The sequence below is a fragment of the Chiloscyllium punctatum genome, chromosome 33 (genome assembly GCF_047496795.1).
Source record: "Chiloscyllium punctatum isolate Juve2018m chromosome 33, sChiPun1.3, whole genome shotgun sequence".
Lineage (NCBI taxonomy): Eukaryota > Metazoa > Chordata > Chondrichthyes > Orectolobiformes > Hemiscylliidae > Chiloscyllium > Chiloscyllium punctatum.
In genome coordinates, this window is record NC_092771.1 from 66,055,549 (window position 1) to 66,082,677 (window position 27,129).

At 44.7% G+C, this 27,129-nt stretch overlaps 1 protein-coding gene across 2 annotated transcripts in view; it reads right to left on the minus strand.

The window, feature by feature from the left end:
* LOC140458563 (uncharacterized) overlaps positions 1-27,129 on the minus strand; it is a 183,786-nt gene that overhangs the window by 25,743 nt on the left and 130,914 nt on the right. For both annotated transcript variants that reach the window (XM_072553338.1, XM_072553337.1), the window contains 2 exons: positions 18,653-18,787; positions 7,711-7,845 (listed from right to left, as the gene is read on the minus strand). In XM_072553338.1, the coding sequence (XP_072409439.1) occupies positions 7,711-7,845; positions 18,653-18,718 (201 nt within the window). In that variant the 5' untranslated portion in view covers positions 18,719-18,787. The remainder of the gene's footprint in view (positions 1-7,710; positions 7,846-18,652; positions 18,788-27,129) is intronic.

Below are 27,129 nucleotides of genomic sequence, written 5' to 3' on the forward strand. Positions count from 1 at the left end.
CAATCATCCTTCTTTTCTGAACGAGCTATCAACGTATTCTGTCATATCCTCAAAGAATTCAATAAGGTTTGTGAGACATGACCTGACCCCTCTCAAACCCATGCTGACTGTCTAAAATTTAACTATGATTTTCCAAGCAGTGATAAATCCTGTCTTTAGAGTCCTCGCCAATAATCTGCACACCACAGACATTCGACCAAATCTGTAATTCCCAGGATTCTACCTCCGTAACATGGCCCAGACTCTACAAATCTTCTCTCCTCTGCCATGTTCTCCAGAAGGGCACTGGAGGGTGGAGGGAGTTACAGAGATAGGGAGGGATATCAGGACAGGAGGATTTTGCAGACATTAGGAGGTTTGCAGTGCCAAAAGGAGGCTTCAGTAATTGTGAGGTTTCATGGTGATGAAGGCATTTGAGGAGGGAGGGAGGGAGGATTGTAGGGAAATGAGAGGTTTCACAGTTTAGGTGTTTCGTTAAGACTTCAAGAGGTTACTGAGTTGGGGAGGGTGTAAGCACTGGTGGTTGTTACATAAACATGGCTTTGGTTGCAATGCAGGAAGAGGATTCAGGAAGCTGGAGAGTATGGGGTCTGAACGAGGTTACACAAATGGGAAGAATTGTCAGGAGTGGAGGTGTTTACAGAGACAGCAATGGTCTGATCTGGAGCAGAGGACCCAGATTGGGAGGATTGTGGGGACTGGAGGTGGTTTCACAGGGAGGGAGGACCATAGACCCACAGGAGGTTACAGAAATGTGGAGAGCTGTAGGGCTGACAGGGGTTCATGGAGATGGGAATGTTGGGAGGGATGGAGAAGTTTACAGGGATAAGGATGTTTGTAGGCCAGGGCTGGATCACAGACAGGGACTATTTAGGGAATGGAGCGGATTACAGAGATAATGTGGGATGTATAGACTGTAAGAAAAAACACATATATGGAGTGTAGTCGGGACTGAACCGGTTTAGAGATATTGAAAGGCTGAGGTTCTGGGGTTATTTAGACATGGAGGGTGTGGAATCGGACAGATTTTCCTGGAGATGAGAACAGCAATTTTGGTTGGAGAAAGTTACACAGATAAAGGAGCATTAGTAATCTCCTCCAGTTTGGCCTAAGTGGGGAAGGGTTGCAGGGGAGGTTGTCGTTAACACAGATAGGGGTGTAAGGGCTGGAGAAGGTTACACAGATGAGTAGATGGGTGGAAATACTGGAAGAGCTTACATTGACAGGGTGGGTGATAGTGTTGAGAGCGTGTTACACAGATCACGGTTCCTTGAGGAACTGGATTGAGACAGTCACAGGGACTGGAGTGGGTTCTACTGATCGGAGTATGGCAGAGGCCTGAGAAGATTATAGGGTCTCCACAGATTGATTGTGTCTTTAGGGCTGGAAGAGTTTAGGTAGATATGGAACCCTTAAACCCAATGTATACCATCTTCATTTCCAGACCAGAGCCTCAATATCCCTCATCAGCCAGGGATCCCTAAACCTGCCATTTTCCCTTCACCCTAACAGTTACATACTGACCCTGGATTTTCAGTATCACACTTTTAAAAGCCTCCCATTTTCCAGTCGTTTCTTTCCTTCAAACAGACTCACTCACTCAACCTCTGCTACATCCTGTTTCATGGCCCCAAAACTGGCCGTGTTCCAGGACAGCTCCTTAACCTGTGGACCTCTCCTATCGTTTTCCATAGTTACGTTACAACTAAGACAGTTGCGGTCACTGGACCCAAAGTGCTCTCCAACTGACACTTCAAACACTTTCTGACCTTGTTTTCTCAGTGAGGGTCCAATGTTGCGCCCACCTGAGTAGAATAGGACGGTATACATATTGATCTAGGAAACTTTCTTGGATACATTTGACAAATTCCAACCCATACGGGCCTTTTTTATTCTGAGTGGCTCAGTCAATTCAGGGGAAATTAATATCTACAATCAATACTACTCTCTTATTCCTGCAGCTGTCTACAATCTCTCTACACAGTTGCTCTTCTCATACCCACTGGCTATTTGCGAGTCTGTAATGCAGTCCCAACAAAGTTACCACCCCCTTCTTCTTTCTAAGTCCTAACCATATGGCCTCATTAAATGACGCTTTAGGAGTATCCTCTCTGACCACTGCTGTTATGTTCTCCCTTATCAAAAGCGCAACTCCCCCTCCTCACTTACATGTCTTTCTGTCACACCTGCACCCTCTGTGTCCGGGAACACTGAGCTGCCAGTCCTGCCCTTCTCTCAGCCATGTTTCTGTTAAGGCTATAATATCCCAGTCCCCAGAGCCAATCCATGCTCTGAGCTCGTCTGCCTTCCCAGTCAGGCCTCATGAAATAAATGCCCTTTAAACCAGAAGTCTTTTCCGTCCCTTGACTGTGTTCTTGGATATCCTGAATAGGAAACTTGCTCTCGGTGGCTGGTGTATTTTCCTCTGACTGGCCAATGGTCTCTCTTTTTCAGAATCCCAATCCCCTGGCAAACTAGATTAAGCCCTCCCAGGTAACACTAGCAAATATTCACCCCCAGGTTGCTACTGCCCCCCTGGTTCAAGTCCAACCCGTTCCCCCTTGTCCAGGTCACCTCGACCTCAGAAGAGATCCCAATGATCCAATAGGTAAAAACCCTTCCCCCTCCACCAGCTCCTCAGGCACTCATCCATCCGCCTTATCTTTCTATTTCCATATTTACTGGCGAGCGGCACTGGGAGGAATCTGGAGCTCACTACCCTTGTAGCCCTGCTTTTCACCTTCTTACCTAACTCCCGATACTCACTTGACCAGAACCCATCCAACTCTATCTATGTCATGTGTACTGATGTGCACAATTACCACTGGTTGTTCACCCTCCCCCTGGAGAAAGGGGCCAAATCTGACCTCCCCTTGAGGAACAAGGGAGGGAAAGGGACTGAGGTATTAGTTGGGATAGTTTTGACAAAGTGACACAACTGTATTAGGTTGAAAACAGTTATGGAAAAGGACAGGCCTGGTCCACAAGTGAACCATCAACATTGTCCTGCCCCAATCCAGAAGGTCTCTGTCAAGAGCTTTAAACTGTTGTTTGTGGAGACTATTTGCAGGTAAATGGACCTCAGGCAGGTGCGAAGCTTTCAAAAGAGTGATAAAATGAGAGTTCAGGGTGAGGATATTTCTGTTCGTGTGAAGGACAATGCTGATTACAAGTAGGAAATTCTGGATGACTGGGGATATTGAGGTTCTGGTCAAGAAAAAGGCAGTCCATGTCATATATGGTCAGCTGGATTCCTCGAAGAACATTGCGGGTACAGTAATACACTGAAGAGGGAAAGCAGTAAGGAGACCTGAGAAAACTTTGGCTGATAATGATAAGTCAGATCCAATGGAATTCTACATGAATACTAACAATAGAAGATTAACTAGAGACAGAATGTGCCCCATTAAAGATCAATGGGATAATCCATCTGTGGAACCACAGAAGGTGGGTGAGATACTTGACGAAAATTTCACATCAGTACTTAAAGACTGGGGAAGTCAGGGAAATAAAGTCCTCAAAAGACTCCGCATAACAGAACATGAGGAGCTTGAGTTTTAAAAACGCATTAAAGAAAGACAAAGCTCTCGAGCTAATCATGTATATCTGAGGACATTGGGGGAAAACTCAGGAAGAATTGCCCCTTAAAGAGGTATTTCTATCAGTGACAGCCCCGGGTGATGAGCTGGAAGCGTGCAGGGTATTTAATGTTATGCCAGTGTTTAAAACTGCTGTGAGGGAAAGCCGGGCACCGAAAGACCAATTGGCTTGATGTTTGTGGTGCATACGGTGTGGGAGGGGGGGATCCGAGGAACAGGAGTTACATGCGTTTCGAAAGGCAAGGATTGATTAGGGACAGTTAACACAAAGTACACAAGTAATGTCTCACAAACTTGCCTGAGTTTGTTGAAGACGTGACTAAGAAGATAGAAGAAGACAGAACAGGAGACTGTGTCTATCCTGACCACAGCAAGGCCTTGGACAAGGCTTAGCGTGGAACACTGGTTAGTAAGGTTAGATCACATGGGATCAGGGTTAGATAGCCAACCGGATACAAAATTGGCTTGACAGTCGGAAACAGAGTGGTGGGAGAGGGTTGTTGTGTAGACTGGAGGCCTACGACCAGCAGTGTGCCATAAGGAACAGTGCTACATCCACTGTCATGCATCATTTACAGAAAATATTCTGTAAGAGCATAGGAGTCATTGTTAGGAAGTTTATTGATAAAGGTCCGTATATAACACGGGTTATAGTGGGCTGGGAATACAGTTATCAAAGGGGATTGCGAACAACTGAGCCAGCGGGCCAAGGAATGAAAGATGGAGTTGGATGAAGGTGATGGATTTTGTTAAGGTAAACTAGGGCGGACTAACAGTTAATGGTTGGGCCTTGGGCAGTGTTGTCGAACACAGAGAGAGACCAAGGGGTACAGTTACATTGTTCCTTGAAGTGGCATCGCAGGTGGACAGGATGGGGAAAGTGACATTAGGCACACTTGCCGTCATGGGTCAGTGCATTGAGGACATGAGCTGGTACATTATGATATGGCTGGACAAGACATTGCTGAGTCCCCAGTTGGAGCACTGCATAGAATTCTGATCCTCCTGCTTTAGGAAGCATTTCCTGAAACTGTAAATGGAGCAAGGATTGACGAAGATGTTACTGATACTGAAGGGTTTGAGAAAACGGAAAAGCTGGATAAGCTGGAAAGCAACATCGGGGAATGAGATAACCTTACCAGCCAAAGCTAAGGAGAATGCAAGGAAATTCTACAGCACACACATACAAAAAGTAACTAGAGAGACAATAGGGCCCCACAAAGATCAATAAGGCCATCCATGTGTGGAACCACAGGGGATGGGCGAGACCCTAAATGAACATTTTATGTCACAAATTACTGCGGACAAGTCAGTTAAAGAAACAGTGATGGTTTGTAAAGAGTCCCCATTACAGAAGAGGTGGTGCTGGAGGTCTTCAAACATAAAGGTAGAGAAAGCCCTAGGTCCTGAACAAGTGTATCCCAGAACGTTGAAGCAAAGTAGTGGCATGGACATGAGCAGAACTATTTGCATCATTGTCCTTCGATGATACAAATCGCAGGACGATGATTAAAACCACGAGGGATACAGGTAAGTTGATTAGCCAACGTCTTTACCCCAGGGCAGTGGAGTCCATAACTAGATTGGATTGAAGTGCAGAAGGAGGAGGTGTTAGCAATTCTGCAAAGTCCAAAAATAGATAAGTCCCCGAGGCCGAATGGGATTTATCCTTGGATTCTCTGGAATTCCAGGAAGGAGATTGCCAAGCCTTTGGCTTTGATCGTTATGTCGTTATTGTTTACAGGAATAGTGCCAGAAGGTTGGAGGAGAGCAAATGTTGTCCCTTTTGATTAGATTACTTACAGTGTGGAAACAGGCCCTTCGGCCCAACAAGTCCACACCGACCCTCTGATGAGCAACCCACCCAGACCCATTCCTTACCCCTTCACCGAACACGATGGGCAATTTACCATGGCCAATTCAGCTAACCTGCACATTTTGGACTGTGGGAGGAAACCGGAACACCCGGAGGAAACCCACACATACTTGGCGAGAATGTGCAAACTCCACAGACCATTGGCTGAGGAAGGAATTGAAGCCGGGTCTCTGGCGCTGTGAGTCAGCAGTGCTAACCACTGTGCCACCGTGCCACCCCAAGCAGGGGAGTGGCGACAATCCTGGTAGTTATAGACCTGTGAGCCTTACTTTGATTCTGGGTAAAGTGTTGGAAAGGCTTGTAGGGGATAGGATTTATAATCATCTGGAGATGAGTTAGTTGATTAGGGACAGCCAACACGATTTTGTAAAGGGTAGGTCATGCTCTCACAAACCTTATTGAGTACTTTAACAAGGTGAACAAAGAGATGGATGAGGGTAAAGCTGTTGATATGGTGTATATGTATTTCAGTAAGGCGTTTGTTACAGTTCCCCGTGGTAGGCCATTGCCGATAATACGGAGGCATGGGATTGTGGGTGATTTAGTAGTTTGGATCAGACATTGGCTCACTGAAAGAAGGCAGAGGGTAGTGGTTGATGGGAAATATCGATCCTGGAGTTCAGTTACTGGTGGTTACTACCAGGTTGTGTTTTGGGTCCACTGTTGCTGTCAATTATACAAATGACCTGAATGAGGGCATTGAAGGATGGGTTAGTAAATTTGCAGAAGGCACTAAGATGGGTAGAGTTGTGGATAGTGACGAAGGATGTTGTAGGTTACAGAAAGGTATAGATAGACAGCTGGACTGAAAGTTGGCAAATGGCTTTGAATGTGGAAAGGTGTAAGGTGATTCACTCTGTAGGGAGTAACAGGAACACAGGGTACTGGGATAATGGTAAGATTCTTGGCAGTGCAGATGAACAGAGAGATCTCTATGTCCATGTACATAGATCCTTCAAAGTTGCCACCTAGTTTTATGGGTTTTTTTAAGAAGCCATTCAGTGCGTGAGCTTGTCTTGGTAGAGGGATTGAGTTTCAGAACCATTAGATCATGCTGCAGCTGTACAAAACTCTGGGTGTGGCCACATTTGTTCAGGATGGATGTGTAAGCTTTGGAAAGGATTCAGAGGAGATTTACTAGGAAGTTACCTGGTATGGAGGGAAGGTCTTATGAGGAAAGGCTGAGGGACTTTAAGCTGTTTTTGTTCAAGAGAATGTGTTTGAGGTCAATTAATTGAGACAAATAAGATAATCAGCAGGTGAGATGGGTTGGATAGTGAGAGCCTTTTCTCTTGGATGGCGATGCCTAGCACAAGGGGAAATAGCTTTAAATTGAGGTAGATATTAATATTAATAAATAGATATGGGACAGATGCCAGAGGTAGGTTCTTTACACAGATTAGTCGGGGCATGTAATGCATTGCCTGCAACAGTGGTAGACTCGCCAACTTTAAGGGCATTTACACGGTCATTGGATAGGCATCTGGACAAGAATTGGAATAGTGTTGGTTCGGTGGGCTCCAGATTGGTTCCACAGGTTGGTGCAAAATCGAAGGCCGAAGGGCCTGTATTGCGCTGTCATGTTCTGTGTTCTAGTGGGCATAAATATGAGATGGGAGAGGAAAGACTTAAAAGCGATTTTAGGAGAAAAGTTACTACACAGAGGATGGTGCAGCTATGGAATGAGCTTCCAGGGGAAGTGGTAGAGATATGTTCAATTTGGGCAGGTACGTGGGGGGGAGAAGTTTGAAGGGATACCAGTCAAATGCAGGGAAACGCGACTCGTTCATGGACTCTGGTCAGCATGGACTAGTTGGGTTGAAGGAAACGTTTCTGAGCGACATGGCTCTGTCTCCAGTTATTGGAGGAGGAGACGACCGAGATAAGGCATGTTGTGGACACTGAAGCAAGTTACAGAGATAGTGATGGTAGTCTGGAATGCAGTACATTTCAAATATGTGGAGGGACAATCAGGCTAGGAGGAGGTTACAGAGATAGGAACTGTTATAGGAGTTACAAATTATTGGAGACACTGGTGCATAAGCCATACCATAGATGCAGTGTTGCAGAGTAGTGAGTCTTAGTACAACAGAACGTCCAGAAAGAGTGGAGTTTGAGCGTGTGGTATGTGTGAACTGTGCTCCCCATCCAGCACTGTATCTATGTCATGTCCTGTTAGCCGATACTTGGAGCTCTTTCATTGCTCTCTGCTCTGTGCACTGTGAGTGATCTTACCTCACTGCAGGATGTATTGAAGGTTCCAGATCTCCCTGCCCTTTGTTTCTCTGGCTGACCAACCGTCTTCAATGAGGTGATGGATGAGACACCCAGCAGCTGGGAAGTTAATTGAGTCTGAACCTTCCCGAGTACCTACAGGAGACAGACGAATAGACAGACTGGGAAATTAGACTGATACATTGACGATTAAAAATGGCACTGTGTACCACCACAGAGACCTGGAAAATCCCAGTCTCCATCCCTGGCCTGTGCTGCCTCCTCTCTCTGGAGTGGAGAATATTGTTGGCTCAGGATCTGGTGTAGCTTCAATAGAGAGAGAGAGAGAGAAAGAGAGAGAGAGACTACGTGATATCACCAGAGTGCTGGAAGATAACAGGATCACACAACTGTTTTGGAAGAAAATGTTTTGCTTCATCATGCACTGATATAACTGGTCAGGAATGAGCAACCAGTGAGCAGGTGAAGTGATGGCCGAGTGGTATTATTGCTCGAGCATGTATCCCAAACCTCAGCTAATGGTCAAGGGAGGCAGGTTGGAATCCCACCATCAGAAATGGTGGAATTTGAAATCAATAATTTTAAAAATAGTAATTAACAATCCACAAATAAGTATGAGACCATTGCGGATGTACAAAAAACCCAAACACTTGTCCTTTCGAGATGGACATCTGCCCATCCTGACGTGGTCTGCACGACATCCCCACAGCAATGTGTTTGCCTCTCAAAGAACCTCTGAAATGGCCGAGCAAGCAACTTAGTTCAAGGTTAGGGAGGGCTGGGCAAGAAAGGCTGGTCAGCCAGAGACACCCACAGCCCATACCTGATTTAATAAATAATACATTAGAATGCTCCCACTGGAACCGTGCTGGGACCAGTGTCCTGGCCAATCATGTCGGTAGGTTTATGAACAGGGCTTTAAACTGACAGAGAAGATGCTGGGACAGGGTTCAGGTGAAAGGAGCTTTCCAAATCCAGAGAGAAAACGTGGAGCATCGGAACAGTATGGGAGCGTGGCTGAAGACAAGCAGAACGGAGCAGGAATGGACAGAGTTTAACTAAAATTGTACATCAGCGAAAAGATTTGTGACAGAAAATTGTGGGAAACAGTAAGTTGTGGGTTTTTTTTGAGTGGACAACGTCTCTGTAATAAGGTAGATGGATTTGAGAAACAGAGATAAAAGTGATTTAGACAGCTGGGAGACATGAATACAGGGTGAACAAAAAATATTCAGTGGTTCACAATCTTGTGCAAATTCAGGCAAAATGGACAACACAAACAATAATGGATAACAAAGGCATGACAGAGAAAGCATTTGGCCTCAGAACGTGAAGTATATTCAGTCTGAATGTAAATTCTGGCGACTACTTGCCAAGGACACAAGCCACCGAACTGCATTCCATTGTTCATCACTGTATTACACAGGAACTCATTGGAATTTTTTAACAAGGGCATTATGATAATTTTGGAAAACTTCAATATTTGTATAATCTGGACAATTACACGGACAAGATTGATATTGGAAAAGGAGCTCGGAGATTTTTTTTCAGTGTTTCTTTGAAAAACACATTGCGCAACTGGCTAGGGACATAACTATCGCAGAGCGACCGTGTAATGAAACTTAGTGAATGAGTAATGTCATCTGCAGAGATCCTTCGGGAAATTGTGATAAGGTGCAGTTTAAAGAAATATAAAGTTTTAAAGTGAATCACAGAAAGGACAAGCTACAACTAGAAACAAAAATAGCCAGTTACAGAGGAGAACTGACCAAAGTAAACGGGCTAAACAGACAAACGTGTGTCAGGAAATGAACAGTGGAAAACATTTGAAGGAACAGTGTAAAACACTCAACAAAAGGACATTCAATTGAAACAGTAAAAACCTCAGCAAGAAATTCCCACTGATCCTTCACTCAGGACAAAAGGGATCATACTAGATTATGAGGCTGAGAAGATCACCAAACAGTACTTAAAATCCTGAAGAGAGAGAGTGTTTTAGGAGTAAATGTTAATGGATTGCAATGGGTCTGCTCACAGGAGGGGGGCTGTGGGAAGGGGAGCCAGGGTCAGGGTTCATTGACACGATAGGAACAGGGAGAGGTGAAGGTGCTGGAGGTGGTGAGAGTATTACAGAGAGTGGTCAGGGTCGGAACAGTGTTACAAAGCCAGTACGGATTGCTGCAGCTGGAGGGGTTTGCAAAGGTAGGGAGGGACATAGGTTTTTTTTTGAAATATTCATTCATGGGATGTGGGTGTCACTGCCAGGAACAACGTTCTTTGACCCTTCTGCTAATTACCCAGAGGGCAGCTCAGAGTCAGCCATATTGCTGTGGGTCTGGAGTCACATGTCGGCCAGACCAGGTTAGAATATTTGATGTCTTTCCCTAAAGGGGGTTTGTGAACTAGATGAGTTCTTCCCACTGATCAACAATGTTTTAATGGTGGCCCCATCAATGTCTTTTACAGATACAACATGACATCCCAACTCTTACTCTTAATGCTCTCCCGAATGAAGGTAACCATCCTAAATGCCTGCTTCACCAGCCTGTCTACCTGTGACACCACATTCAAAGAACTGTCTACCTGCATCCCTGGGTCTCTGACTGAGAACACTACCCAGTGCCCGAACATTAACTGTACAAGACTCACCCTGGTTTGTTTCACCAAAATGGAACACTTCACATTTATCTAATTAAACTCCATCTGCTATTCTTCAGCTCACTATCCCAGCAGTACTGTTCATCCTGTTGTATAACAGATAACCTTCTTCACTGTCCACTTTCCCACCAATTTCAGTGTCACCCAAAACAATTACTTACCAGGAAACCAATATTTCCATCCAAACCATTTATCCAAATGACAAACAACAGTGGACCCACTCCACCGCTGGTCACATGTCTCCAGTCAAAAAAACAACATGTCTCCCACCACCCTCTGTCTACAACCATCAAGCCAATTTTGTATCCAGTTCACCAGCTCCTCCTGAATGCCATATCCTTTTAAACTGGGTAATAAGCTCAGGTCAGTGTATCAGACAGAACACAGAACGCAGAACAGTTCAGCCCAAGACCCTTAACACATGTTTTCATGCTCACCTTTTATCCGACTAAGATCAAACTAACCTACATACCCTTCATTTTACTATCATCCATGTGTCTATCCAAGAGTCTATTAAATGTCCCGCATGTGTCTAATTTTACTCCCACCATTGGCAATTCATCCTACCACCTACCATTCTCTATCCTCTTATCCATCCTCCATTCACCTGAAAATTATGCTGCCTTGTAATAACCATTTATTCCATGGGAGGAAAGGTCTCTGACTATTCACTCTCTCTGTGCCTCTCATCACCTTGTTCACCTCTACCCAGGTCGCTCCACTCCCTTCTTCACTCCCATAAGAAAAGCCTTAGCTCCCTCAAACTTTCTCCATAAGAAATGCCCTCCATTCCATGCAGCATCCTGGTAAATCTCCTGTGTACACTCTCTAAAACTTGCACATCCTTCCTGTAACAGGGGACCAGAACTGAACACAATATTCCAAGTGTGGTCTCACCAGGATGTTATAAAGATGCAGTAAAACCTCACGGCTCTTACAGTCAATCCCCCTCTAAGAAAAGCCAATGCAACATATGCCTTTTTAACAACCCTATCAACGTTCATGGCAACTTGAGGGAATAATTGACATGCACCCCATGATCTATCTGTTCCTCCACACTGCCAAGTATTCTGCCTTTCACCCTGTATTCTGCATTTGAATTCGACCTTCCAGAAAGAATCACTTCACACTTTTCCAGATTGAACTCCATCTACCACTTCCAGCCCAGCTCTGCGTCCTGTCAATATCCCATTGCAACCTCCAACAGCCCTCCACATTCCCCACCACTCCACCAACCTTGGTGTGATTGGCAAACTTACTAACCCACTCTCCAACATCCACATCCAACTCATTTACAAAAATCACAGAGAGCAGAGTCCCAGAGCTGATTGTTACAGAACCCCACTGGTCACTGAGCTCCAGGCTCAATACTGTCCATCTGCTGCCACCCTCTGTCTTCTCTGGGCCATCCAATCCTGTATCCAGACAGACAGATTTCCCTGTATCCCATGCCTCCTTATTTTCTGAATGAGCCATCAAAGTATTCTGCCATATCATCAAATAATTCAATAAGGATTGTGAGGCATGACCTGCCCCACACAAACCCATGCCGACTGTCTAACCTTTAACTAAGGATTTATGACTACTTGGAAAACCAGTCTTTAGAATCCTGTCCAATAATCTGCACTTCACAAACATAAGATTAAATCTGTAATTCCCAGGATTCTACCTCCGTAACATGGACCGGACTCTACAAATCTTCCCTCCTCTGCCATGTTCCCCAGAAGGGCACTGGAGGGTGGTGGGGGGTACAGAGGTAGTGAGGGATATCAGGGCAGGAGGATGTTGCAGACATTAGGAGGGTTGCAATACCAAAAGGAGGCTTCAGTAATTGTGAGGTTTCATGATGATGAAGGTATTTGAGGAGGGAGAGAGGGAGGGAGGGAGGATTGTGGGGAAATGACAGATTTCACAGTTTAGGTGGTTTGTTAGGACTGCAAGAGGTTACTGAGTTGGGGAGGTTAAAGCACTGGAGGTTGTTACATAAACATGTGGTTTTGGTTGCAATGGCAGGAGGAGGATTCAGGAAGCTGGAGAGTATGGGGTCTGAACGAGGTTACACAAATGGGAAGAGTTGTCAGGAGTGGAGGTGTTTACAGAGACAGCAATGGTCTGATCTGGAGCAGAGGACCCAGATTGGGAGGGACGTGGGGACTGGAGGTGGTTTCACAGGGAAGGAGGACCATAGACCCACAGGAGGTTACAGGAATGTGGAGAGCGCTGTAGGGCTGACAGGGGTCCATGGAGATGGGAATGTTGGGAGGGATGGAGAAGTTTACAGGGATAAGGATGTTTGTAGGACAGGGCTGGATTATACAGACAGGGAGTGTTTTAGGGAGTTGAGCAGATTACAGAGATAAAGATGTTTCTATCGACTGGAAGAACAAACAGATAATGAAGATTATCATGACTGAAGATGCTTATAGATATAGGAAGTCTTAGGTTCTGGGGGTTATTTAGACATGGAGGCTGTGGAATCCGGATCCTTCTTTCAGAGATTGCGGTAGAAATTTTGGTTGGAGACAGTTTCACAGATAAGGGAGCATAGCACAAACAGGAGGAAGTTCCTGAGGTAGGGAGTGTTGGAGGGGAGGTTGATGTTTACACAGATAGGGGTGTGAGAGCTGGAGAAGGTTATGTAGATTGGTAGATGATGGAGAGACTGGAGGAGCTTACAACGACAGGGTGGGTGATAGTGACGCGAGGATGTTACACAGTTAATGAGTCTTGTAGGAACAGGATCGGGAGAGGCACAGGCATTGGAGTGGGATTTACAGATCGGAAGTGTTGCAGGGACCTGAGAGGATAACACAGATAGGGATGGGGGTAGAGTCCCCACAGACTGATGGCGTTTTAGGGACTGGAAGAGGTTATGTAGACAGGGAGGGCTGTAAGAGCTGCAGGAGCTTATGGAGAGTTGAAGAGTTGGAGCAGTTCACAGAGGAAGGGTTCTCTGACAGGAGTAGATTACAGATAGTGAGGGCTGTGTGGCCTGAGAAACTTAAAGAGAGGGAGAGCTTTTGGTTCCGGAAGATATTACACTCACAGGGAAAGTTGAAGAGACTGAAGCAAAAATGCATGGAGAAGGTTACACAGATAGGGAGGGATGTAGGACTGAGGGTGAATACACAGACATGGAGGGTCGTATTGTTATACGGAGCTGAGGGGGATAGGGACCGGTGTAGGGATTTACACAGAAAGGGAAGGTTGTGTTTTTGGAGTATGTGATATTGATACAGACAGTGTTAGGGAATGATTAATGGACTACAGAGGAGCTCTGAGACAATGTATAATGGGGAGTGGAGGAGATTACAGACACAGAGATGGCTGTCGGTTTGAAAAGAGCTTCTACAGATCCTCAGTGCTGTAAGACTGGAGGGAGGTTACAATAATAAGGGTTACCTACACGTAATGACTTTTTTGATATCGAGAAAGTCTCAGAACGGGACTGTCAAAAGAAAGTATAGACACTCCAGATGAGTTTCGATGCCCGAAACGTCGATTCTCCTGCTCCTTGGATGCTCCTTGGATGCTGCCTGACCTGCTGCGCTTTTCCAGCAACACATTTTCAGCCCTGATCTCCAGCATCTGCAATCCTCACTTACTCCAGATGAGTTTACAGAGACATAAATGTTTTTCGGGGTTTCATGATGGAACAGTGATTGGGAGTGCTGTAACAAATGGCAAGAGTTATAGGGAAGGTTCTAAAAGCAGGAAGAGGTGACAGTCATATCGATCGTGGTAAGGACTGGAGAAGCTTACATAGGCAAGGAGTGTTTTAGAGTCTGTTGGAGATTACACATATATGGGGAGTATTGGGGATGAGGCAAGGTTCAAGAGAAAGGGATGGTTGACAGGACTGGGCAATAATCTGACTAGAATCTCCACAATGTGGATACAGGCCATTCGGCCGAACAAGTCCACACCAACCCCTCTAAAGAGCATCCTAACCAGACCCATCCCTCTCCCTGTCCAATAAACCCTGCATTCCTCATGGTGAACTCACCTAAACCATACTTGCCTGAATACTACAGTCAAGTTATGATGGCCAATCACGTATCGTGCAAATGTTGGACGATGGCAGGAAACCAAAGCACCCAGAAGAAACCCACACAGTTAGGAGGGAGCACATGCAAAGTCCACACAGACAGTCGGCCAAGGCTGGAATTGAAGCCAGGTTCCAGGCACAGTGAGGCTGATTACACAGAGCACTGCAGAGATTGGACTAGGTCACAAAGTTCACAAGGGTTTATTAGAACATGAGGAAAAAATAGTCAGGAACAGGAGAAGCTTACATAGATGGTGTCCATGAGAGGGACTGGAGGAGGTTAACACAACAGGGAGGGTTGTGCATTCTCTCGACAATTAGAGGTAGGGACGTTTGGGGAGACTGGATGAAGTTAGTCATACTCAGAGTCGTACACACTCTGAGTAATGGCAGATGGAGTTTACTTCTGATCACTGTGAGGTAATGCACTGTGGGAAGTCTCATAAGCGAAGGATATACATCATGAAGGGTAGGTCCTCCTGGAGAACTGAGTAACACCGGGACCTTGGTGGGCAAGTCCCTGGATGTCTGAAGGTGTCAGCACAGGTTGACAGGGTGGGGAAGGCACCTAAACTGGGAGCAGGAGGGGGACCCACATCCTGATGGGGCGAATTGTTAGAGCTGCTTGAGAGGATATAATCTAATCTGGCAGGGTGTTGCACCTTAAACAGTCATAAAGCCAGAAAGAAGATTGAGGTTGGTGCACAAATTAAAGACAGCAATTTCAGCAGACAAGGCAGGCAAGAACATAGCAGGAAATGGGGGAGGGGGAACTGATGATTAAAGTGCATTTATTTCAATGAAAGGGGCCTGACAGCTGAGGAAGATGAACTCAGGGCATGGACTGGAACATGGGACTGGGATATTATAGTTATTACAGAAACACAGCTGAGGGAGGGACAGGACTGGCAGTTCATTGTGTCAAAGTGGAGATGCTACAGGAAGCATCGAAGGGGAGGCAAGAGAGGACGTGTGGTGGGGGGTTTTCATTGCATGAATCATTACATCAGTACCTAGAGAGGATATTCCTGTGGGATCACTCAGTGACACTATGTTAGTGGTACTGAGAAATAAGAATGGGTCATCACTCTGACACGATTGTCTTATTGACCCCGACTAATCAGTGGCAGACTGAGGAACAAACATATCAGGAGATCTCAAATATCAATCATAATAATAGGGCTGTTTATGGTTGGGGGTTTTAAACTTTCCAAACCTCGACTGGGACTGCCAGTGTTCAGTGTTTGCAAGGGAGGAATTTGGTAATTGTGTTCCAGAAAACTCCAATCAATATGTAAATGGCCTGAAAAGAGAAAGGGGCAAAACCTGCCCTCCCCTTGGGAAACAAGGTCGGGAAAGGGACTGAGGTGTGAGTGGGAAAGCATTTTGCCAAAGTGACTCAAGTCTATTAGTTTGAAAATAGCAATGGAAAAGGACAAGGCTGCTCCACAGGTTCAAGTTATAAAATGGGGCCAGACTAATCTTGATAATATTTGCCAGGAACTCACAAAAGGTGATTGGGGAGTCTATTTGCAGGGAAAGGGAAGTCTGGCAAGTGAGAATATTTTAAAAGTGAGATAAACTGATCGATCAGCGCCAGCATGTTCCTGGTTGTGTGCAGATCAATGCTGACAACATTCGGAAACACTGGCTGTCGACTGAGGGGCTGGTCAAGGAAAAGGGGGCAACATGTCAGGTATAGCCAGCTGGATCAAGGGAATCCCTGAGGATCACAGGGACTTTAGGAATACACTTTAGGTAGAAATCAGGAATGCAGAAAGGGTACATGAAATAGCCTCAGCAGAGAATGATAAGGAGAATCCAAAAATGATTGTATAAAAATATTAAGAGTAAAAGAGTAACTCGAGACAAAATAATGTCCCTTAAAATCAATGAGACCATTGGTGTGTGGAACCGCAGGATATGGCTCAGACCTTAAACACATTTTTTGCTACAGAATGTATTGTGGACAAAGACCGGGGAACTCAGGGAACAAGAGTAATACGTTAGACCACATTTGGAGTTCTCTGTAATTCCAGTCTCCCCACTATATGAAGGATGTGAAAGTTGAAAGTGTTCAGAAAAGATTAACAAGATGTTGCCAGGATTGTTGCTGAATAAGCTGGGGTTATTTTCCCTGGAGCATAGAAGACTGGAGGGGTGACCTGACAGAGGTTTATATAAACATGAGGGGTATGGATTGGGTAAACAGTCAAGGTCTTTTCCCAGGGGTTCGAGTGTCCAAACCTAGACAGCATAGGTTTAAGGTTGAAGGGGAAAGGTTTAAACGGCACTGAAGGGACAGCTTTTTTATGCACATTGTGATGTATGTATGGAATGAGCTGAGAGAGCAAGTAGCAGATACTGATACTATGACAACATTTAAAAGGTATCTGGATGTGTATATGAATAATAAGGGTTTAGAGGTACATGGGCCAAATGCTGGGAAATGGGATGGATTTATTTAGATCTTCTGGTTAGCATAGATGAGTTGGACCAAAGGGTCTGTTTCCATGCTGCCCATCTCTATGACTTAAAAAGAGGCATATTATAGAAGAGGTGGTGCTGGAGATTTTACAACACAAAGGATTGGAAAGACCCAGGACCTGATTAAGTGTATTACAGGACATTGTGCAATGCTAGGGAAGAAATTGTGGAGCCGCGAGCAAAGATATGTGTACCATTGACAGCCATGTGTGATGTGCTGGGAAGGCTGGAGGGTGGCATAATGGGCAGTGAAGGAGGTTTTTTGAGATTACAAAGGGATCTTGATGAAATGGGTGAATGGGCTGAAAAACTGTAGATGGTATTCAATCTGAATAAATGCGAGGTAGTGCACTTGGTAAAACAAACAAGGGTAGAGCTTATACAATTGATGTTCAGGCCTCGGTTAATGTTTTAGAGCAGAGGGACCTCCGGGTTCAGGTACATAATTCTTGAAGTTTGCATCACAGGATGGATAAGACAGTGCTTGGCATGCCTGGCTATTGCTCAGTCCATTGACTGGAGGATTTGGGACGTCAGGTTGAGATTGTGCAGACATTTATGAGGAGAAAGTGAGGACTGCAGATGCTGGAGATCAGAGCTGAAAATGTGTTGTTGGAAAAGTGCAGCAGGTCAGGCAGCATCCAAGGAACAGGAGAATCGACGTTTCGGGCATAATTCCTGAAGAAGGGCCTGTGCCCGAAACGTCGATTCTCCTGTTCCTTGGATGCTGCCTGACCTGCTGCGCTTTTCCAGACATTTATGTGGCCTCTTCTGCACTCCTCTGTCCAGTTCTGGTTGCCCAGTTATAGGGAGGATATTATTCAGCTGCAGAGGGTTCAGCAGAGATTTACCAGGACATTGTTGGATATGGAAGGCTTGAGTTCTGAAAAATGGGGGCTGAGTCTTTTTTCACTGGAGCCTGGAGTTTGAGATGTGATGTTATGAAAGTTTATTTTAGAAAATGAAATATAGATCGATTTAATGGTAGTTGCCTTTTCTGTAGGATGGGGGAGTCTCAAGAGGAGGGACTACATTTTTAAGGTTAGAAGAGAGAGATGTTCAAAAAAATAGACATGGGGGCAAATTGTTACCCAGAGGGTGTTTTGATTGTGGAATGAACTTCCTGAGGAAGGGTGGACGTGGTTACAATTACAATGTTTAAAAGACAGAGATACTAAACGAATATTTTGCATCAGTTTTTACTGTGGAAAAGGATATGGAATATATAGAATGTAGGGAAATAGATGGTGACACCTTGCAAAATGTGAACCCTTGAACTCTGTGGGAAGCTAGAGAAGTGATAACTGGGCCTTTTGTTGAGATATTTGTATCATCGATAGTCACAGGTGAGGTGCTGGAACTATTATAGGAGTTAAAAATTACTGAAGACACTGGTGCACAAGCCATGCCATAGGCACAGAGTTGCAGAATAGTGAGTCTTAGCACAGTGATGGAGGGAGAACACAGAACAGAAAGATCGCAGGCAGCATTCCCAACCTCTCGTCGGAGGCCTGCTTGTCCCTCTGTTGTCCTGATGCTCACTAAGACAGCACAGGCCTGTACTGATAACTATGAACTTCCCATGCTCTCTCAGTGCAACGGAAATTAAAGTAGAGGTGGTGGTTGAGTCTGGGGTGTGTCTGTATCTGTACTGTGCTCCCCATCAGCACTGTCTCTATGTCATGTCCTATTAGCGACGTTTGGAGCCCTCTCATTGCTCCCTGCTCTAAGCACTATGAGTGATCTTACCTCACTGCAGGATTTATTGAAGGCTCCATATCTCCCTGCCCTTTGTCTCTCTGGCTGACCAACCATCTTCAGTGAGGTGATGGACGAGACCCCCAGCTATTGGGAGGTCTATTGAGTCAGGAACTTCCTAAATACCTACAGGAGACAAAGAAATAGACAGAATAGAAAATTAGACTGATGCAGTGAGGGTTACACATGGAGAATGGAAATGAACCCCACAGATATCTGGAAAATCCCACTCCATCCCTGGGTTGTGCTGTTGCATTTCTCTGGAGTGGAGAATTCTGTTGGCTCAGGATCTGGAGTAACTGGAAGAGCAGGAGGCGCTGACAGAGGCAGCAATTAGACCCAGACAGTGAGGGATACCACATGGAGAGAGACTGAGTGATATCACCAGAGTGCAGGAAGACTTCAGGATCACACAGTCATGTTGGAAGAATGTGTTTAGCTTCATGATGCTCTGGTATCAGTGCTCAGGGATGAGCACCCAGTGAGCAGACGAAGTGATGGCCGAGTGGTATTATTGCTAGAGTATGTATCCAAAACCTCAGCTAATGTTCAGGGGAAGAGGGTTTGAATCCCACCATGAGAAATGGTGGAGTTTGAAATTAATAATTTCAAAAATAGTAATTAACAATCCATAAATAAATATGAAACCATTGCTGATGTACAAAAAAAAACAAATACTTGTTCTTTAGATACGGATATCTGCTCATCCTCACGTGGTCGACACGACATCCCCACAGCAAAGTGTTTGCCTCTCAATTACCCTCTGAAATGGCCGAGCAAGTTACTTAGCTCGAAGGAAGCTAGGGCTGGGCAAGAAAGGCTGGTCAGCCAGAGGCACCCACATCCTATACCCGATTTAATAAATAATCCATTAGGAATTGTACTGGGACCAGGGTCCTGGCCAATTATGTCGGTAGGTTTATGGGATAGGGCTTTAAACTGACACAGAGGATGCTGGGTCAGGGTTCAGATGAAATGAGCTTTCCAAATGCAAAGAGAAAAGGTGAAGTATGGGAGCAGCATGGGAATGTGACTGAAGACAAGCAGAAAGGAACAGGATGGGACAGAGATTAACTACAACAGGGAATAGGTCTGTGATAGGAAATTGTTGAAAAGAGTAAATTATGTTATTTTGGAATGGATAATGTCTCTTCAATAAGGTAGATTGATTTGTGACACAGAGATAAAAGAGGTTTAGACACCAGAGAGACATGGTTACAGGGCGAACAAAAGGTGGGCATAAATATTCAATGGTTCACCACCTTGTGCAAACTCAGGCAACGTGGGCAACGCTAATAATAATGGATAACAAAGGCATTACAGAGAAATCATTTGGTCTCAGATCATGAAGTAGAGTCAGTCTGAATGTACATTCTGGCTACTACTTGTCAAGGACACAAGCAGCAGAACAGTTTTGGCCACCAAACAGCATTCCATTGTTCATCACTGCATTAAACAGGAACTCATTGGAATTTTTTAACAAACACATTGTGATAATTTTGGGAAACTTCAATATTCACATAATCTGGGACAGTCACACTGGCAACAGTGATATTAGAAGAGGAGTTCAGGAAAAAAAAATTTCGGTGTTTTTTTTGAATAACAAATTGTGCAACTGGCTAGGGACATAACTACCTCAGAGCGACCGTTGTGTGATGAAACTTCGTGAATGAGTAATGTCACCTGGAGAGATCCTCTCGGAGATTGTGATAAAGTGCAGTTTAAAGAAATATAAAGTTTTAAAGTGAATCACAGAAAGGATAAACTACAACTAAAAACAAAAACAGCCAATTACATGGGTTTGAGATGAGAACTGACCATGGCAATGAGGCGAAACAGAGTGAAATATGTGCCTGTAAATGAACAGTTTGAAGGAACAGTGTAAGTCACTCAACAAAAGAACATTCCACTGAAACAGTCAAAATCTCAGCAAGAAATTCCCACCGGCCCCTCATTTAGGACAAAATGGATCATTAGATTATGAGGCTTTGAAGATCACCAAAAAGTACTTAAAATCCTGAAGTGAGAGAATGTTTTAGGAGTAAGTGTTAAAGGGACTGCAAAGGGTCTGCTACCAGGAGTTGGGCAGTGGGAAGAGGAATCAGTGTAAGGGTTTGATGTCACAAAAGGAACAGGGAGAGGTGAAGGTGCTGGAGATAGTGAGAGTGTTACAGAGAGTGGTCAGGACCTGAACGGTGTTACAAAGCCAGTCTGAATTGTTGCAGCTGGAGGTGTTTGCAGAGGTAGGGAGGGACATACGTATTTTTATTTATTCATTCATGGGATGTGGGTGTCACTGTTAATTACACAGAGGACAGCTCAGAGTCAGCCATGTTGCAATGGGTCTGGAGTCACATGTTAGCCAGGCCAAGTTAGAATGTCAGATGTTCTACACAAAAGGAGGTGAGTGAACCAGATGAGTTCTTCCCACTGATCAACAATGCTTTTATGGTGACCTGACCAATGTCTTGTACAGATACAACATGACGTCCCAACTCCTACTGTTACTGCTCTTCCCAGTGAAGGAAACCATCCCAAATGCCTTCTTCACCAGCCTGTCTATCTGTGACACCACTTTTAAAGAACTGTGTACCTGGGTCACTGATTGACAACACGACCCAGGGCTCTAACATTAACTGGACAAGTAACACTCTGGTTTGTTTCACCAAAATGACACACTTCACATTTATCGAATTAAACTCCATCTGCTGTTCTTCAGATCAGTACTATCCCAGCAGTACTGTCCATCCTGTTGTATCACAGATAACCTTCATCACTGTCCTGTTTACCACCATTTCACCAAAAACTTTACTTAACTTACTTAACAATATTCCCATCCAAACCATTTATCCAAATGACAAACAACAGTGGACCCACTCCACCGCTGGTCACATGTCTCCAGTCAAAAAAACAACATGTCTCCCATCACCCTCTGTCTCCTACCATCAAGCCCAATTTTCTGTCCAGTTGACTAGCTCCTCCTGAATGCCATATCCTTTTACACTGATCTGAGCTTATTACCCAGTTTACCATACGACACGCAGAACACAGAACAGTACAGAACAAGACCCTTCGGTCATGATGCCATACCCATCTTTGACTGTAAGATCAAACTATCTTACATACCCTTCATTTTGCTGTCATCCATGTGCCTATCCAAGAGTCCGTTAAAATGTCCCGTTGCACCCACCCACCATTCTCTGTGTAAAGAACCTACATCTGAAATCTCCCCTTACCCATCCTCCAATCACCTTACAATTATGCCCCCTTGTACCATGTATGCCATGGGATAAAGAGGTCTCTCACTGTTCACTCTATCTTTGCCTCACACCATCTTGTTCACCTCTACCAAATCACACCACACTCTTCTTCACTCCAATGAGAAAAGCCTTAGCTCCCTCAACCTTTCTTCATAAGACATGCTCTCCAGTCCAGGTAGCATCCTGGTAAATCTCCTCTTTACCCTCTCTAAAGCTTCCACATCCTTCCTGTAATGAAGGGATCAAAACTGAACACAATATTCTCATTGGGATCTAAAGAGGACTGTATCGAGCTGCAGCATAACCTTATGGCTTTAAAACTCAATCCCCCAGCTAATGAAAGCCAATACAACATATTCCTTCTTAACAACACTCTCACAGCTTGGTGGCAGATTTGATGGATCTCTGGTCATGAAATCCAAGATCCATCTGTTCCTCCACACTATTCAGTATTCTGCCTTACCCCTGTATTCTGCATTCAAGTCTCACCTTCCAAAATGCAGCACTTCAAACTTTTCCAGATTTGACTTTATCTGCCACTTCTCAGCCCAGCTCTACATCTTTTCAATGTCCCATTGCAACCTCCAGCAGACATCCACACTATTCACCACTCCACCAACCTTCGTGTCATTAGCAAACCTACTTACCCACTGTTCCACTCACACATCCAAGTCATTTATAAAATCACAAAGAGCAGAGATTTTTTGACCTCTCCCTGCAGAAAACCACTGGTCACTGAGCTCCAGGCTGAATGATTTCCATCTGTCATCACACTCTGTCTTCTGTGGGCCAGGAATTCTGTATCCAGACAGGCAGGTTTCCCTGTATCCCATGCTCTGTACTTTCTCAATGAGCCGTAAATGTGTTTTGTCACATTCTCAAAGGATTCAATAAGATTTGTGAGGCATGACCTGTCCCTTACAAAGTCATGATGACTTTCTCTAATCAAACTATGGTTTTCCAAGGAATCATAAATCATGTATCTCAGAGTCCCCTCCAATAATCTGCACATCACAGACAGAAGACTGACAGGTCTGTGATTCCCAGGATTATCTCTATTCCCTTTCTTGAACAATGCATGGCTGATTCACCTAACCTGCACATCTTTGGGCTGTGGGTGGAAAGCGGCGCAGCTGTCGGAAACCCACGCAGACATGGAGAGAATGTGCAAACTCCACACAGACAGTCGCCTGGGGCTGGAATTGAAATCGCGTCCCTAGTGCTGTGAGGCAGCAGTGCTAACCACTGAGCCACCGTGCTGCCCCATGTAACTCTCTAGAGCTTCTGATCCTTGGTTCCTCAAACTTAAGTTAGCTTCCTTCTTCCTCTTGACTAGATGTTCTACATCCCTTGGAACCTTGTCAAATGCTTTGTTGAAGTGCATGTAGACAACGCTGACTGCTCTGCCTTCATCTATCTCTTGGTCAACTCCTCGAAGAGTCAATCCGGTTTGTGAAACACGGTTTCCCACTCACAAAGCCATGCTGACCATCTCTAATCAGCCCTTGCCTTTCCAAATATATGTAGTTCCTTTCTCTCAGGATCTCCTCCAACAACTTACCCAGCACTGGCTCACTGGTCTGTGATTTCCTGGCTGCTCCCTGCAGACCTTAAGTGATGGAACAGCATTAGCCACCCTCCAATCCTCCGGTAACTCATTGTGTTTATTGATAAAATAAATATATGTTAGGGTCACTTCCCCAGATTCCCACAATATTCTAGGATCGACCTAATAAGTGACTGAGGATTTATCTACCTTTATTTATTTTAAGATTCCAGCACTTTTTCTTCTCTGGTGAGGATTCTTTCCAAGACATCGCTATTTATTTCCCCAACTTCCCGAGCTTCCATGTCTTTCTCCACAGTAAATTCTGACAACATTATTTTGTCTAATATCTCACCCACCTCCTGACAGTTAAGGTGCCCTATTCTCTACCAAGTTACTCTTTAGCCTTTATTGAAACTTGTGTAAAGGTTTCTGAAAATTCAAATAAACCGTATCCTCGGTACAGCTGTTCTTACACCCGTATCTACTCTGCTATTTATATTCACGCCAATAAAAATAAAATCCAACAGGCTCAAAAACACATTCTCTTTTTATTAAAAGCGTTTCTAAGGGTCCAGTTATTGTTCATTGACATATCCTTTCAAACATATTTCAGCTCCCGACCTACTATCAGGTTAACACTGTTTGGTTTCAGACTGGCAGCAGAAAGGGTTATGGGAGTTCGTGTTTATCAATCTGAAAAATGGAGCTTACAGGTTCAACAGGTAATAGATGTTTTGGAAATAAGGAGGGTCGTGGGGACTGAAGGACATTATGGAGATAGGGAGTGATGTGGGGACTGTACGAGATTATGGACATAGAGAGTGCAGTGGTGACTGAAGAACACTATGGAGATAGGGAGTGTTGTGGGGGCTGAAAGGGGCCAAAGAGATCTGCAGGGCTGTTGGGCCTGAAGGAGGTTGCACAGATCAGGAGGATCATGGGGATTGAAGGAGGTTACTCTGAACGGGAGGGTCGTTGGGTCAGGATGTGATTATGGAGATAGGGAGGGTCGTGGGGCCTTTTGGAGGTTATGGAGTTAGGGAGGTTTGTGGGGAATGATTCAGGTTACATGGATAGGAAGAGTCATGGGGACTGAAGGAGTTTATGGAGAGAGGGAGGGCTGTGGGGACTGAAGGAGGTTACATAGGTAGTAAGTCTATAGAGAAGCACAGGAAAGAAGAGCAGGTATCAGCCATTTGACTACAGAGGTGGTCCCACCATTCAATATGATCACGAGTGATCATCTAACCCAGTACAGTATTCCTGCTTTCACACCTTACTCTGATATTATAGTGACTACTGGCATTTAGTGATACAGCGGGCTGTAGTAACTGGGACAGGGGGTGGGAGGGTGTCTTTCAGAGATAGGGTTGGTTGTGGAAGCTGGGGCAGGTGACAGATACAGGGTGGGTTTTAGGAATGGGACGACTCTACATAGATTTGGAGGAATGCAGGGATGGGACGTGATAACAATCACAGGGAGGATTTTGGGAGATCGATCTGAGACGGGTACAGCTGAGAACAGAAGTGAGTCAAACAGTCAGGGCAGGCAGGGACAAGGTAGGATTAATAAATTAAACTGCATTTATTTCAATGCAAGGGGCCTAACAGGGAAGGCAGATGAACTCAGGGCATGGTTAGGAACATGGGACTGGGATCTCCTAGCAATTACGGAAACATGGCTCAGGGATAGGCAGGACTGGCAGCTTAATGTTCCAGGATACAAATGCTACAGGAAGGGTAGAAAGGGAGGCAAGAGAGGAGGGGGAGTGGCATTTTTGATAAGGGATAGCATTACAGTGTGCTGAGGGATAATATTCCCAGAAATACATCCAGGGAAGTTATTTGGGTGGAACGGAGAGATAAGAAAGTGATGATCATCTTATTGGGATTGTATTATAGACCCCCAAATAGTCAGAGGGAAATTGAGAAACAAACTTGTAAGGAGATCTCAGCTATCTGAAAGAATAATAGGGTAGGTATAGAAGGGGATTTTAACTTTCCAAACATTGACTGGGACTGCCATAGTGTTAAAGGTTTATATGGAGAGGAATTTCTTAAGTGTGTACAAGACAATTTTCTGATTCAGTATGTGGATGTACCTACTAGAGAAGGTGCAAACCTTGACCTACTCTTGGGAAGTATAGCACAGCAGGTGAGTGAGGTGTCAGTGGGGGAGCACTTTGGGGCCAGTGACCATAATTCTATTTGTTTTAAAATAGTGATGGAAAAGGATAGACCAGATCTAAAAGTTGATGTTCTAAATTGGAGAAAGGCCAATTTTGACGGTATTAGGCAAGAACTTTTGAAAGCTGATTGGAGGCAGATGTTCGCAGCTAAAGGGACAGCTGGAAAATGGGGAGCCTTCAGAAATGAGGTAACAAGAGTCCAGAGAAAGTATATTCCTGTCAGGGTGAAAGGGAAGGCTGGTAAGTATTGGGAATTCTGGATGACTAAAGAAATTGAGTTTTTGGTTCAGAAAAAGAAGAAAGCACATGTCAGGTATAGACAGGATAGATCGAGTGAATCCTTAGAAGAGTATAAAGGAAGTTGGAGTATACTTAAGAGGGAAATCAGGAGGGCAAAACACGGACATGAGATAGGTCTGAAAAATAGAATTAAGGAGAATGCAAAGGGTTTTTACAAATATATTAAGGAAAAAAGGGTAACTAGGGAGAAAATAGGGCCGCTCTAAGATCAGTAAGGCAGCCTTTGTGTGGTGCCACAGAAAATGGGGGAGATATTAAATGAATATTTTGCATCGATATTTACTGTGGAAAAGGATATGGAAGATATAGACTGGAGGGAAATAGATGGTGACATCTTGCAAAACGTCCAGATTACAGAGGAGGAAGTGCTGGATGTCTTGAAAGGATTAAAGGTGAATAAATCCCCAGGAACTGATCAGGTGTACCCTAGAACCCTGTGGGAAGCTAGAGAAGTGATTGCTGGGCCTCTTGCTGAGATATTTGTATCATTGATAGTCACAGGTGAGATGCCGGAAGTCTGGAGTTTGGCAAACGTGGTGCCACTGATTAAGAAGGGTGGTAAAGACAAGCTAGGGAACTATAGACCAGTGAGCCTGAACTCAGTGGTGGGCAAGTTGTTGGAGGGAATCCTGAGGGACAAGATGCACATGTATTTGGAAAGGCAAGGACTGATTAGGAATAGTCGACATGGCTTTGTGCATGGGAAAACATGTCTCACAAACTTGATTGAGTTTTTTGAAACAGTAACAAAGAATATTGAGGAGGGCAGAGTGATGGATGTGATCTATATGGACTTCAGTGAGGCATTCAGCAAGGTCCCCCATGGGAGACTGATTAGCAAGGTTAGAACTCATGGAATACAGTAAGAACTAACCATTTGGATACAGAACTGGCTCAAAGGTAAAAGACAGAGAGTGGCGGTGGAGGGTTGTTTTTCAGACTGGAGACCTGTGACCAGTGCAGTGCCACAAGGATCGGTGCTGGGCCCTCTACTTTTTGTCATTTACATAAATGATTTGGATGCGAGCATAAGAGGTACAGTTAGTAAGTTTACAGATGACACCAAAATTCGAGGTGTAGTGGAGAGTGAAGACGGTTACAACAGGATCTGGACCAGATGGGGACAATGGGCTAACTGGCAGATGGAGTTTAATTCAGATAAATGCGATG